General features: G+C 39.4%; 1 protein-coding gene across 7 annotated transcripts in view; it reads right to left on the bottom strand.

The window, feature by feature from the left end:
- ARHGAP18 (Rho GTPase activating protein 18) overlaps positions 1-13,957 on the bottom strand; it is a 93,928-nt gene that overhangs the window by 27,461 nt on the left and 52,510 nt on the right. For 4 of the 7 annotated variants that reach the window (XM_061378357.1, XM_061378353.1, XM_061378354.1 and 1 more), the window contains exons 2-5: positions 11,113-11,309; positions 8,574-8,809; positions 5,710-5,782; positions 33-202 (exon numbers count right to left, since the gene is read on the bottom strand). In XM_061378357.1, coding sequence (XP_061234341.1) covers positions 33-202; positions 5,710-5,782; positions 8,574-8,809; positions 11,113-11,309 — 676 coding nt within the window. Of the gene's footprint in view, positions 1-32; positions 203-5,709; positions 5,783-8,573; positions 8,810-10,689; positions 10,753-11,112; positions 11,310-12,079; positions 12,157-12,637; positions 12,775-13,957 lie in introns of those variants that run through there. The other 3 variants (XM_061378358.1, XM_061378356.1, XM_061378360.1) reach the window with 3 other exon arrangements.

Raw genomic sequence — 13,957 nt, 5'->3', positions numbered from 1 at the left:
AAGAATGAGAGCGATAAACAGGAAACACTTACTGGGAGAAGAGTGTCACCCCCTCCACCCTTGCACATTTTGCCTACTGAGCTGTCTTTGAAATTAGCTGCCTGTTCTGAAAAAGATATCTCCAAATTGATGTCCGTGTCTGAAGACGGCATGTCTTCAAGCGGGCTCTTCTGCTCATCAGTTCCAAGACTGAACTTTGGACCTGAAAAAAGAGTGAAAAAACCTACTAATCAACAGCAGTACAACTGAGGACCACCAAGTGAATGACAGTAAGTTTAAAACCAAGTAGAAGTTAATCCTGCACAACGGATGGACTTTCTGGTTATAAATTCACTGATTTCTGCATATTTTTATGTATGTAAAAAATTCAGCTTCTTACAAAGATCCATCTTATGTAGTTTTTCTTGACTAATTCTGCTGAATCATGTGGTTCTCTCCCATGTTACAGAAAGATAAAGCAATCCACCTTCAATAGCAGACTCCCATAATCTTCCAGAGCCAAACAGCTCTGGCATCAGGAGCTTCTTGCCATCAAATGCTTTCCAGCCTTTAAGACTGTAACATCCTGCAACCAAACCAGCAATTATTTCTGTTGGTAAAATTTCAAAAGCAAAACAGAATGTTTCCTCTATTATCCAAAGCACTAATACCTGAGAGTAACACGGAGATCATACCTTTGTCCCAACATTTCTGTCCTCACCTCAGTCTGGAGTCTAGACTCTTCAAAACTGTTTGGACATGTTTCCATGATACAGGGAAAGACTGAGTACACAAAAAAGGCCCTACTTCTCTTTCTTTGTTCTCTGTTCCTTAAAGGAATCGAACACTAGACAAATTTATAACTTTTTTTTTTTTTTTTTGTTAAACCAACCATCCAAAAAAACAAACAAACAAACAAAACAAAACAAAAAACGCCACAGGAAAAAAAAAAGGAGAGGCAGTTCTGCTTTTAGAAAAGCCCAATTTCATAGTACATCAACCATTGCTCTTCAGTCGGAAGTTAAAATATATCACGAAAGAAGCAAGGATAAAATTACAGTGTAAATAACACTACTGAATGCAAAGCATCAAAGCCAATTTAGTCACAGAAAGGTTCTGATCTCTCCTCCATCTCTCTTGTGATATGGTACTCCTTAAAGGATACATCCAGGACTAGGTTTCTTGTACAAGACATTGCAAATATCTTGCAAGTATATGTGACGAAATTCAGACTTTCTTAAAAGCAGGGCAAACAAACAATTCAATCCTGCTCATTTCCGTGGGACCATGTTTCTGCCACTGACTCCTACCCACAGGAGGCAAAAGCCTGGTCAAAGGTAGCATACAGAAGTGCAGGAAAACATGGGATGGAAATGAACATGAGCTGAGGACGGAAACCATGAGCAGTGCATATTTGGTACAGGAGTATTGTGTAACGTAATAGATTAATTTCTTTACACCACTGTGGGAAATGTTTGTATGGCCTGCAATAACTATGCTACCTCAAGCCAGAGAACAATTACTAGAAAACAGTTACAGGTGCAGCAACATTTGACCTTGAAAGGTCAAAGGAGAAAGGCTGCAGACAGGCTGATGTAAGAGAGAAGGCCTCAGTGAAGTGCTGCTCTACACTGATACTTTCAGCGGCCTGCAAAAGAGCTGAGCTGCAAGCACGCAACCCAAACAACATATGAAGCACCAAGTTTAAAAAACAAAATGACACCAACCTGAATTTTTTTCTGAATCATACCTATGTCTAATTGAAAGAGACAAAACTAAGACTAGGCTCTGATATTCTTTAGAGTGAGTCCTGAAAATAACCTCAGTCTGCTGGAACCAAACTCAGGGGACCTGACAGGCAAGTGGCTTGCAGCCACCACAGCCACTCTCCAGTAGGACGTAATGCTTTACCCAACCACACCTATGTCAATGTAATTGATTTAGCGCTGAGACACTTCAAGACAGGGAAGGTGGATCTGAGTCAATACTTTGACTCTACTTGCAACCAAGCAACACTATGAGAAGTAGAATAAAACATGTCCAAATTTTGCCTATTGTGTGTGTTACTCATTGCTTGGTCTTTCCAGAATGGCTTCTGCTCACTTTCCATAGACCCTGAAAGACATCTGAGGCATACGCTAAAGATTAAGCTGATCCTGAAACTAGAGCTGCTCCTTTTGGCAAAGAGACATATGAGACCTCAGTAACCAAACATATCCAAGGTCAAATTCATCCCTGTCTTCGATCTTTGGCCTCCCTGTGTGTATATTTGTATATATCACATAAATTGTTTAATGAATCCAAACCTAAAGGGAAACAGTTCCAGTCTCCCCAAGCCTTCTGTCATGCTAATGTAACCTATATGCGGCCTACATGCTTCCTATCAGCCCAGGACGGATCTGATGTTAACAAACAAAAGAGCAGTAGCTCTTGTTTCAGTCCTCTGGTCCTAAGAAGGTGCTGTGTATAGCAGATGTCTTGGTAATGCTATGTTTTTGAAGGTCTGGAAATGCTGCTGTTGTGTGGAGTTTCTGTGTGGTTGTATACAGCCTTGGTCCTATCGTTGTACATTCATTAACAAGGAAGCAGCTGTAAGAGGAAGCAGCTTTGGTATTCTGCCAACCTGCCAGCTACAATGCAGTATTTCATGAAAGAAATGCAAGTGTGATACAGAAAAACGTAAACATTGTCCATAAGGATGTGGAAACCACATTTTGCAATTAGTTAGTCCTGTACCCCTACTTTGGTTCCCAGTGCTTTTTAAAGATCACATAAAATGATGGAAATTCTTCAGGAGTGGGGTAAGGGTTACATTTTGGGTTTCTTTTTAATAACACATAGATATATCAGAAGCGTAAACCTTGCTATTTCCTAGTTTTGATAGAGAATCTAGATTATATCCCAATGGAGCTGCGCTGATAGATCTTAATTTATAATTGGAAAAGTAGAACAGCTGATTTATCTTTTTTTACTAACAAAGCATTTCTCTAAAATGTAATTCATGGATAATTTTAAATAGAAAATAAAAAAACTTTGTAAACTTTTCACTAACACCCTATCACTCTGGCCACAGATTCCTCATTAATTATGTAAAATGAAAAGCAGAAACAAACTCTTTAATTATATGAACATGAGCACATTTTGGTCTTTTTCCTACCAAGAAGCAAACATTACAGTTCTTCCCCTTATGTTACACATAGTACACACGATTCTTTCATTCATTTGCCGGATCATTATGCTTTGAGATTGCCTCCATACAGAAGTTTTATCTAACATTCTTTCCTTGTACCTAATCCTGTGTGTTCAGGACAACTGCAGTTCCACAGTAAATTGACTTTTGCCATTTCTCTATTTAAGCTAATGAGTACTTAGCTTTTCATCTGCCTACTCTTTCCTTCTTATTTCTTGGGATACCTCAACTAACATAGTTATTTAGTCCTTTTCACAGGCATCAAAAGAGAATTACTATTTCTCCTTTGTAGCTGTTGAATATATTGCTACCTCTGCAGGATTTTAGTAAGTGTTATGGATTGTTAAGAAGATGATGTCTTTTGACAGCTTAATATATGATTCTGAATTTTCTTTTAATTTCTTGTAGACACGTTCTGTACCTATATGAAATCAATAAGCACTTAAAGCCAGTAAGTGAGGGTCCTTCCACAAAACCTCAAATATGCATCTACCAACAAACAAACAAACAAAAAATCTTAGAAACTCATCAAACTATTTTGCTTGAGCAGGATCAGGCAGAAAAAGAATACAAATATAATGGTTTCATATTATTCCCTGCATTTGCTTACAGCATTTAAGCAAGAAAATAGGTGTCTCAGATTGGCAAGAAAGGAGCTGTGAGCACAGGTTCACAAAACCCATGTACGCTCTTAGGGTAAACCATTATCATCCCCAGTCTGGCGAAGCAGTTGGGAATGAAGCATTCAAATACCAAATTAGGAACAGAGCCATCACCTTTGGAGAAGGGCCAGAGTAATTCACTCTAACTGCTTTAAGACATCTCAGTTTAAGCTTTGGATTTTTTTTTTATAATGTCTGAGACATTTTTTTCAGGTAAAACCAGTACTATTCCTCTGGCAAAGAGGGTTTCCACTTCAAAATAATGTATTTGGATTTCAGAAATATTTAGTATCTCTGCAATATCAGGCATTGTTTACTTTTTGCCTTAAATTCATTCACTGTTTGTATAACTCTAATATGCCCATCATTCTGGAGGAAAGCTCACAATACAGCACTGAAACAGGTGCGTTGCTTTTCACACAACCAAATTTCCCTGGTCTGACTGCAAACTGAAGTGATTTTTTCCTTCTGCGGGAGCAGAGCCCACTTCAGCATGTTGACAAGAGCAGAAGTGTACCAGGATGTAAGCAGGCTGCATTTGCCATCCACACTGCAATCCATGCTGAGCAGAGCTAACATATGGGATTTGCCTTTCACAACTTCCCATTTCTAAAAGATTCATCAGGGCCACTGGAAAAAAGAACCAGATGTGATAAAAACTCTGTAATAATTGTTTGGTAATTTTCCAGCTCTGAATCCTACAGTGCAGTTTATTGACACAAGCACCAGGCATCTCTTCCTTCCCTTGTGCTGAACCAGCAGTCTGGCAGGCCTCCCAGTTTTTTTTAGTGAGGTTTGCTGAGAGGGAAGGATTAACAGCACTTCTGGAAACACAGATCTGGTAATATTCTGAGCTGGTTTATATTCATCTCTCCGCTTCAACTACCATGTATATCTGGTATTGTCTGGTGCTGTTTTCTAAGTCTAATCCTAAAGTAACAATTTTTCCAGAATACTACTGGTCAGTATTCTAGAAGTGGAGCAGAATTTTATTTGATGGCTTAATTACAGGTAAGTAGCTTGCAGAGGGGAACCTGATCTGCCTGCTTGCCTATTTAAGTGACTATAAGCTTCAGTGTAACACCTATGTGCTACCCAGTCCCCTGGAAGAATTAAAAAGAAAAACAACCCCCAAAACCACAAAAAAAAACCCCACGAACAAACAAATAACCCAATCAAATGAAAAAACAAACAAACTAACAAACAAAACCAACATACAAACAATGCAGAATTTTAAAAAGGAAACTCTTGAATCAGAGTTCTACCTGACAGTGAGAGGGTCTTACATGGGTACTGCAGCCCTTTTGTGTAATCACATGCTGCTGAAACACAACCGCATCCTGCACATGCGAATGCTATTTCATTTCAATTTTCCTTAAAAAGGCAAACAATGTTTTTCTTCCATCCCTGTTCTCCTTTCATTTTGAGCTAAATGTATATAGCCAGTTCTCAGTTTGGGGTTGGGGTCTTTTGGGGGGATGTTTACAGTCCATTTGTCTTTGAACAGCTTACGTATGCTGTTCATTTCCTGTACTGTACAGCAGAGATAAACCAGAAGGGATAAATTAAGGATCAGGAAAGACCTAAGCATAAGCTGTGAGAGGAGACTTCTCCCAGATGATTCAATTATAAGATGATCACTGCTAACAAACAAGATTTCCAAAATGGCTCAAAGGATGCTTTCTGCAGCCACACTTAAAACTTTTACACTACAATGCAGGCCAGAACAGGTTTCTCATAAGAATTTCATTTTCTTTTGCTGAAAAGTTACTTGAAAATTAGACAGGCCAAAAGGAAGGGGAAAACCACATAAATAAAAACAAACAAAAACCAAACACCAACCCCCCCCCCCAAAAAAAAATAGTTGCTTGGCATTACCTTTTGTTCCATCTTGCATTTCATTTTTGGTTTCACTTGTTCTCATGCTTGAGGGTTCATTTCCATCACACACCTAAGAAAGGAACAATAAATACGCATGCCTACAAAAACCAAATGCATGGTTGTAGAACCTCCTTTGAACTCTGCGCAGGATTCAAACACATACTCCTGCAATTCAGGTGAATACAGCAGCACACCTGTGTGTTTCAGTAGAAAACCCTTTGCCAGACTCTAAGGGGATCTGAAATCTAGGTAATTCAAAAAGTCCAATCCCCCTCTTCCTAAAAGGTTAAATGGGCATAATATTTAATTTTCCAGAGCTGCAAATAAGAAAATGTAGTCTTTGAGCTGAAGCCACAGCTTGCGCTGGGAAGATATGGAAAAGGAATCTGGAGGAGACATTTTGACTGACTGTCCAAAACCCTTCCTCTTGCAAAATCTTACATGGTTGCCTCCTCTACAGGACAACCCCACCCCTTTTGCAGGGTGGCCTGATGTTACCATCTATGCTTACAGCTTAGCTTTCCAACAGCAAAACCACGGCACTTCAAAGAAACAACAGAACAAGAAAGGTTTTGAACCATCTTCTTCTTTCTACAATTGTGCTACCTAGTCTCGAGATTTTTGCACATTCTATGAACTGGATGACACCTACTATAGAAAAAAATATTTCACAACATGCATAAAATCTATACCCATATACAAATGGGTACACATATACCCATGTACGTTTTTACCCACATATTTTTATTATCTTTTTGGCAACTCAAGTCAACAATGATTGTTTAGCATCCTGGATTTTTGACTGCATTTTACTCAAGCCCTTTAAAACTCCATACTTACTAAGAAAAAAAAATATAATCAAGTTTTAAAGATTCCTCCTACCAACACAAATCTGTATACTTATTATTTGGTTTTTAATCAAGAAAATCGAGAAGTGGAAGAGGATAGCATGACTACCCAAAAAATTATTACTGCTTCACAGAGCAGAAGAATGGAAAGCTGCCAATGTATCAAAAGTCTAGCTTCTCTCTGGGAATATGGCAGGAAATTTAGGAGAAACATCAACACAATTGCTGCATTGACGGAAAACATCAACACTATTGTTTTACCTTTCCTCCTGCTTTCCTCCAGGTGAAGGAGGTTACATGATTTTCAGAGGCTATTATTAAACTGGAATGACTTCATACAGCTGCAGATGGTTTCAGTACTCTTTTGTTGCATAAAGAGCTTTCTAATGACGGGACAGTAACAAAGCACTGAGAAAAGTTACCTAGGGAGGTTGTAGAAGCTACTTCACAACAGTATTTCTGTCAGAGATTAGATGAATAACCACAAGCAATGCTTTCTGAATAATTATCATGCTTTGGATAGAAGAATGCAGTTTGAGGGCCTACCCTTGTATTTATTTCAGTTAAGAAGACAGGTTTAGAAGGCTCCCCCCCTTGCCCCCCGAGTTATTTCTATATTTAATAAATATTCTAACTGTTTTATACATCTTAAATAATTACAAACATTTGTCTGTTTGCATTACTTCTCACTGATGTTATCAATATCAAAACATAGCTTAAGAGACATGTAAGTCTACTGTACTCTGTGACATGATTTTCAAATGTTACAGTGTGTAAATGCAGGAAGATAAGTATTTCTCGTGCTTTACTGAAACAATATACTTGAAAGAGAAATTATACTGCTTTAAACTATGTAATATTTTACTTAAATTGCTTTGCTATTAGGTCTTGTAATTTTTAGGTGTAGTTAATTCTAAATCAGATCCCAGAAAGCTTTTATGCAGTTAATATCCCTTCTGTAACCACATGCAAAGCAGAACAGTAAAAGGAAAGTTGTGCCTCCAGAACATACATTTGAGCTTCCAAACTACCCCCACTACATTGAACCTCTATTGAATTTGAAAGGAGTTGCTTAAGGAGAGGAAGCTTTCGGGGAAAGGAGAAAGTTAAACCTCCTCAAAATTTCCCATTGCTGCCACTGCACTGAACAGCAGCAACAGGAAGGAGGGATGGGGCTGAGGTCAGGTAAGCTAGCTATTCACTTCCATCTGGTCAGGGTCTTCCTACAGCGGAAGATCTCGTTGTTTTGGGAAGAGCAGACAGGACACAACACTTCTCCACAGAAGAGGAATTCTAATCTTAGGCTCAATTTCCCTTCCTTCCTCTTTCCTGTGTATGGGAGAGGATCTCTTCCATTTGATACCCCATGCGAGGAAACCAGGACCCTTCTCAAGACCTGTCAAAGCAACTTCCAACATAAACTTTAATGACACAGACAGGCCCTGCAAGTTAGCATGGGGTCTAAGTCCCCAGCTGACAGGCACAAAAGACCTACCCAAAATAGAGGAGATCAGGCTGATGTCCCTTTTTGGTTTTATCTTTGGAGAAAAAAAAAAAAAGGAAAACAAACAAGAACACCAGTAAGAAGTACTGGCCCCTTTCCATCAGACCCATAAGGAGGGCTGTGCGGCACTACCACTCAAAGATGAAAGTGGGCTTCTGGTAGCTTTTGGGGTGATTGTTATCAGGAGTTTTGCTTCTGCATTAAAATGAATTCATATTAATAACTTTACCAACGAGTGATTGTTGTATTCACCGTCACCTTTAATTAATTCAAGGCCAATATATGTAATTCTTTCGACATACTAAGAGCGCTTAATGTAATGTCAAGTTTGAACCAAAGCTATTCCCACAAATTAGTAAAAAATTCACTTGGAAATCAGGAAAAAGTTAAACAGAAATCTTCTGGAAATACGCCTTTTGTGCCTGTGCATCCCCCTTCTCTCCCCACACCCATGCATGTCCCTCCCTTCTTGCTGCCAGCATCAAACAAAATTATGATCAGGAACCTACTTTTCCCTTTGAGTCATTCTGGAGCCTGAAGATATCTCTGACATCAGGAATCTGGTGATGTTTGTTTTTTTTCCTCATGGTTTGTGTGACAGTTTCTACTCGCTTTTCTACCGCTGCCCTCTGGGTTCGTGTCAGCGTGGACAGAAACACCATGCTTTCCAGGGAGTCACCAGAGCTCTCACCAAACAGATTTGAAAGACCTGCTTCCTTCAGCCATTCTTCTTCCAGTTCTCCCTCTGAGCAAGGCCAAGAGAAAAAGGCATAAACATTGGGTTTTGAGCATTGTTAGTGCACTGGATGTTAATGACATGATAAAGTCAATGCAGTTTACAGGGCAAGTACTACAGGATTCACAATTAAGAACTATCATGACTCTCATGAATTGGAAAAAGCCTATTATTTCTAAAGAGCTTCAAAAGGGTTAACATGGTATCAAAGCTTTTAAAATACTTAATCCAATACAGACTGCTATAGGACAATCTTTATAATAATCTACCACACTTTTATTAAATCATATACCATTTTATAAATGTATCTAGATATAAATGTGTATGGGGAAGCCTGAAAGCCTCTGATCATTGCTGCTTCGTTGATTTTTAGTCCAGTGCTCAATCTCTTAGTCCCCTTACTGACAGAGTTCTGCCCACTTTTCTCATTAATCCTAAAAGCCTTCACTAGCTCACTTTAATGAAGGACAAACTAGATGACAGGAGTCACCTTAGTGCTATTTTTTAATCAGTTCTTATGACATGGTCTCCAGCCTACTGACAGCCCACAAAACAATTGTTGCTTTAGTCTTATAGACGATAAGGTATCCTTTACTGTCAGATCACTGCACATGAAAGAGGAGAAAGCTATTAAATACCATCACTGATGCAAAACTTCTGCTTCTGAAATCAGTATCTCTAATGACACTTTAAAACAATAAGGTCTGTCTGTAGCAGCCAAGCTTGAGCTGAATGCCAAGAACCCTCTCTTCCAACATTCAAGCAACATTACCATTTATTAGGTATCTAAAAGTACTCCAAAACTGACACGTCAACTCAATTATTGACTGCAGTTTCCCACAGTGCCCAGTGCACATGCAAGTGGGTCCCTGCGTATCAACAGCATTGAAAAAACAGACACGACATTTTAAGTATTAATTTTACTATGGCTGTGCAGCCAAATCCTAAGCCTCTCACAAAACTCTCTCAGGTTTTGTTATTAGGGCTGGAAAGAAGGGCTACACTCATTCTCCCAAGCAGATGTAAGCAAGATGTTTCTCATCTGTCCCCTGCCTTGTGTTTGCATGGCCATATCTCAAGCAAGCCCCCACCTAGGCAGGCCCATCAGCCACATGCAGTGTCAAACAACTCCCAAGGAGTACTCATTCCCCCGAGAGGTGCTGCACATTAGGCAAGATGAGAGCAATCCTCTCAAGCTGATCAACTTAACTGTGCTGAGTCACTTAGGCTTCATACCAGAACCAGCAGCTCAAGCTACAGTGGTAACTAGGGGGAAAAAGGCTATATATAAATAAAAAAGGAAATGGTGGGGTTTGGAGTGCAGAGCCTGAAAGCATAGCAGCATCAGTGAGCTGGGGACTCATGTGCTGCAGAACAATGAACATTGCTTCGCACGAGAAAGCCTCACTGCTCTGTCAGATGTCCTGCTTCCCAGGCACATGGGCTCAGAGCTTTGCTACTTTCTCCAGAGGCCAGGCTGCTACCCCCTTCAGAGCACTTGTAAATAGCAGTGATATTTCAAAACGCTTAGGGAGGCAGAAGTGCAAATCCCTTTGAAACCTAATGAAGCACATTCTTCTCACTTATGTAGAAACCATGCCAAAATGCAAAACTCACCACTTTAATTTTGTAATCGTTTACAAGAGACTGTGGCCTCTTGTAAGAATAGAAGAGAGGCAGATACTACACTGCTAAAAAATAATCTTTGAAAGAAGGGTGGAATTAAGGATGATACTCTTTTTTTTTTTTGACAGGACAAGAAAAACAAAGAAGTTGCCCAATTTCTTTGAAGATCATTCCCTCACGAGTGGCCCATAATTGATGCTTCTGAGAAACAAAATAATACAACTGAACAGTTACAGTATTTACAAGCGTAGAAAGTTACTCACTAAACTTAAAACCGGTTAATCATTGGCTTGTCTTCTAAAGCGTGAGGTTTCTGTCCACAACAGCTACAATAACGAACAACGCACACAAAGAATGAAAGGGTTAAGTTAGTATAACAGTAAACTACAAATAAAGGTTCAATTGTTGTGATTTGCAAGTACAGGTGCCTTTCTGATGTTCTGCAAATACCATTTAAAGGAAAAACAGCTTTCTGTTTATATCTGAAAACATACTCTTGCAGGCCACTGGCTGTTTCTGGTGATACGCATTAGAGACAACAGAATTTTCAAAGTGGAAGTTCAACAGAGTAGCAGAGTGACCTCCTTTTTGATTAAAGTGTGTTTGGTGGGTGCCATCTCTTGAATAAGACTTAAAGAAAAATCCCTAAAATCATAATGATCATTCACAAGAACTGATTTAATTACCATCTGGCTCTTTCACTACAAGTGCTACTCGTTCTTCATGATTATTTCCTCTGGTTTCATGGATGTTTTCAAGTTCTTTCCAGTAGTCATCCATAGACAATTCATCCAAGGAGTCCTGGGATCCTGAGCGGTCAAATGATGCTCCATCAGGGGTCTTGGAATGATCATGGTTCATTGTATACTGGCCAGACCGACGGCTATAAGCATAAACCAAAGAGCAATTCCTGATTAGCATTTTAAGATACAGGATATATATTAATATATCTGCGATGGCAGATAGTGATTATGTCAAAGCACAATACTGTCAACAAACAAACCAAGGTACTAGAAATTACATTTAAAATCTGGAATGTGTTTTAAATTTACTATTCCTTTTATACATATCTCCCAATTTGGAACAGCACAGGGGTCTGTATTAAAGAGGAAATCATGAACCCAAGTTCTAGTAATCCTAGTTACACCAAACTGCTAATTCAACTCACAACAGTCAGTTCTATAAACTTCATGGTATGTATCTTCCTAGCATAACCCAGCATCATAAAGAATTTTTCAAAGTGCCCTTTTGCCTGCATAAATACTTATAGCTTGACAGTACCCTTACTTTTTTCCTTTGCTATTCTGCTTTTATTTTTTATATTTAGTGTCTATGACCTTAATTACAGCTGAGAAAGGACAAAGTAGAATTACTGAAGTTACAGTTTGTGAAGTAAACTGGTGAGTCCAGATGTTTGATAAGGGCCACTATTTGTTTCTATCTTACTTTCTCTTTGACTGAAAGGTTATCATTTTTGTAGTTTGATGTTACCAGTTTTTGGTTCACCCTGCCAAACATTATGTTGCTAAGGCTTTCAAACAGGATCTTTCATTTTAAGTATAGCTGCGACTAGAATAAAAGAACGCAACAAGCTGAAACCTCTAGGTCTCATCTTGACCTCATTAAATCACTGAAAAAGAAAATACCACTGACCTACCAAAGAATTCCTCTTTAACAGCAAAGGTTGTAATGATGTCATTGAAGTTGCAGGTCATCTTAACAGTCAAATATATCAAATCAAAAGCCACAAACTAATCAGTGGATTACATAAGTAGCAACCTGATCTAGGTTCAGAGTTGGCCCTACTTTGGGTGGCAACAGATCAGACAAGATGATCCCCAGTGGTCCTTTCTAAACTAGATTATTCTATTATTATGGCAATATATCAGAAATTTGTATGAAAAAATAGTAAGTTCTTAACATTTCAGAAACGTCTTCAGATGCCTTTTATGTCTGAATTTGTCTCCATATTCTAAAAAAGAAGGCAAGGTTTGGGGTTAAGTAATAAATATCACTTATTCCGAAAGAAAAACATAACAAAGATCAAGCATTGTGGATATATCACAATGTAAACGCAGCAAAGTAAGTCCTACCTTCCCATTTGGCTGACTTTGCAAGTTTATCTAGAATTAAAACAAAAGCACCTCGTCCTTACATTTTATCTTGGGAAAACTGACGCTTGTTAGCTGCCCCTAAGTAAAAAAGCCATACCTTTCTCTCTGAAGATAAGTCCCTTGTGGCCAAGTCACAAATCCTTTCACAGCATATGTGCTTGATTCTCTGATAAGAAATACTAACTGTATGGACTTTGCCTTTAAAAGTAAAGAGCCTTATAGAAGGACTATGAGTTTCAACCCGCCCTGCCTTTCAGCTCCAGGTACAAGTTAATAAATAACAATGAATTACCAAGCTGATATGCACCCCAACACCATTTCTTAACCTGTCCTTACTAGAAAGCCCAAGAATATAAAAATATGTAAAGGAATGTTTAGCTTCTGTATCAATGGCAATAACAAAATCTTGTTAGTAGTGCATGTTACCCAATAAACACAATTTATCCATGGGGCTATCTCAGTTCTTAAACTCCTCCTGACAGGTGTGTCCCACAAGTGACCTGCACTGCTTGTGTATCACACCAGTCACTGCAGAAAGATGCTAATGGAGCCACATCAGAAGCGTTCCCAGCAGCCCACGTAGGTGCCAAGTGTGACTGAAGCAGGTCGGGCTTCCCAGCCTGTGCCCAGGCTTCCCTACTCTTGCAGCTAAAGGTGCTCAGAGCAGACTGGATCCTTCTCACAGGCTCTGTACACTTGAACTTCAGCCTGAGTGAGGTCCGATTTCAGCTTATGATTCCTTGGTTTAACCCTGTAGAGTTGCTCAGCAGCTCTTTGGTGGCCTTTCACCTTTGGAACAACCTGCAGCTGAAATTTAACTGCCACAGTACACAATGCAAAAGATAAAACTAACGGACTAAATATGTTAAAAGCGTGCACTTTGGCAGACTCTGGCAGGCTGAGGTGGGATACGCTGCCACAGGCCTGCTGTACTTGACCAAACATAAGGCTCTTCCCAGCCTGACCTTTCCATCTCTCATTAATGAACCAATACAGCAACTCCCAAATTTGAGCTGACTGTACTGCCACGTCTTGTCATGAAAGCCCTCAGAGAGAGAAAGGCACAAATGACCAGGAGAACATTCCAAGAAACAGTCACACAAAAACCTCACTGCTCTGCTCTGAATCTCTCCTTCAACAAAGCCCATACTGCTTTAGGCCATTCCCAACTGACAGCCCCAGCATCAGCAGTGCCTGGGCTCTGTCACACCACTCCCACTCCATTAACTGATTATTTGTCTTCCCTCATCTGACTCAATCAATCCCTCATCCCCAGTTTCTGTTTGGACTGCAAACCCTTTCAAAGCCATATGCATTTGTCCACATCCAAAATTTACATTTATCTGCACTACGAACAGAGAGAGGCTCGGGCTGGGAGAGAACAATTGCTAAAACTTTAGCTAAAAGAAAAGGTCAG

The sequence above is a fragment of the Neopsephotus bourkii genome, unplaced genomic scaffold, assembly GCF_033783945.1.
Source record: "Neopsephotus bourkii isolate Nb327-2 ecotype Australia unplaced genomic scaffold, CSIRO-AGI_Nbou_v1 NB_1765, whole genome shotgun sequence".
Classification (NCBI taxonomy): domain Eukaryota; kingdom Metazoa; phylum Chordata; class Aves; order Psittaciformes; family Psittacidae; genus Neopsephotus; species Neopsephotus bourkii.
This window is presented reverse-complemented; position numbering and strand designations above follow the sequence as displayed.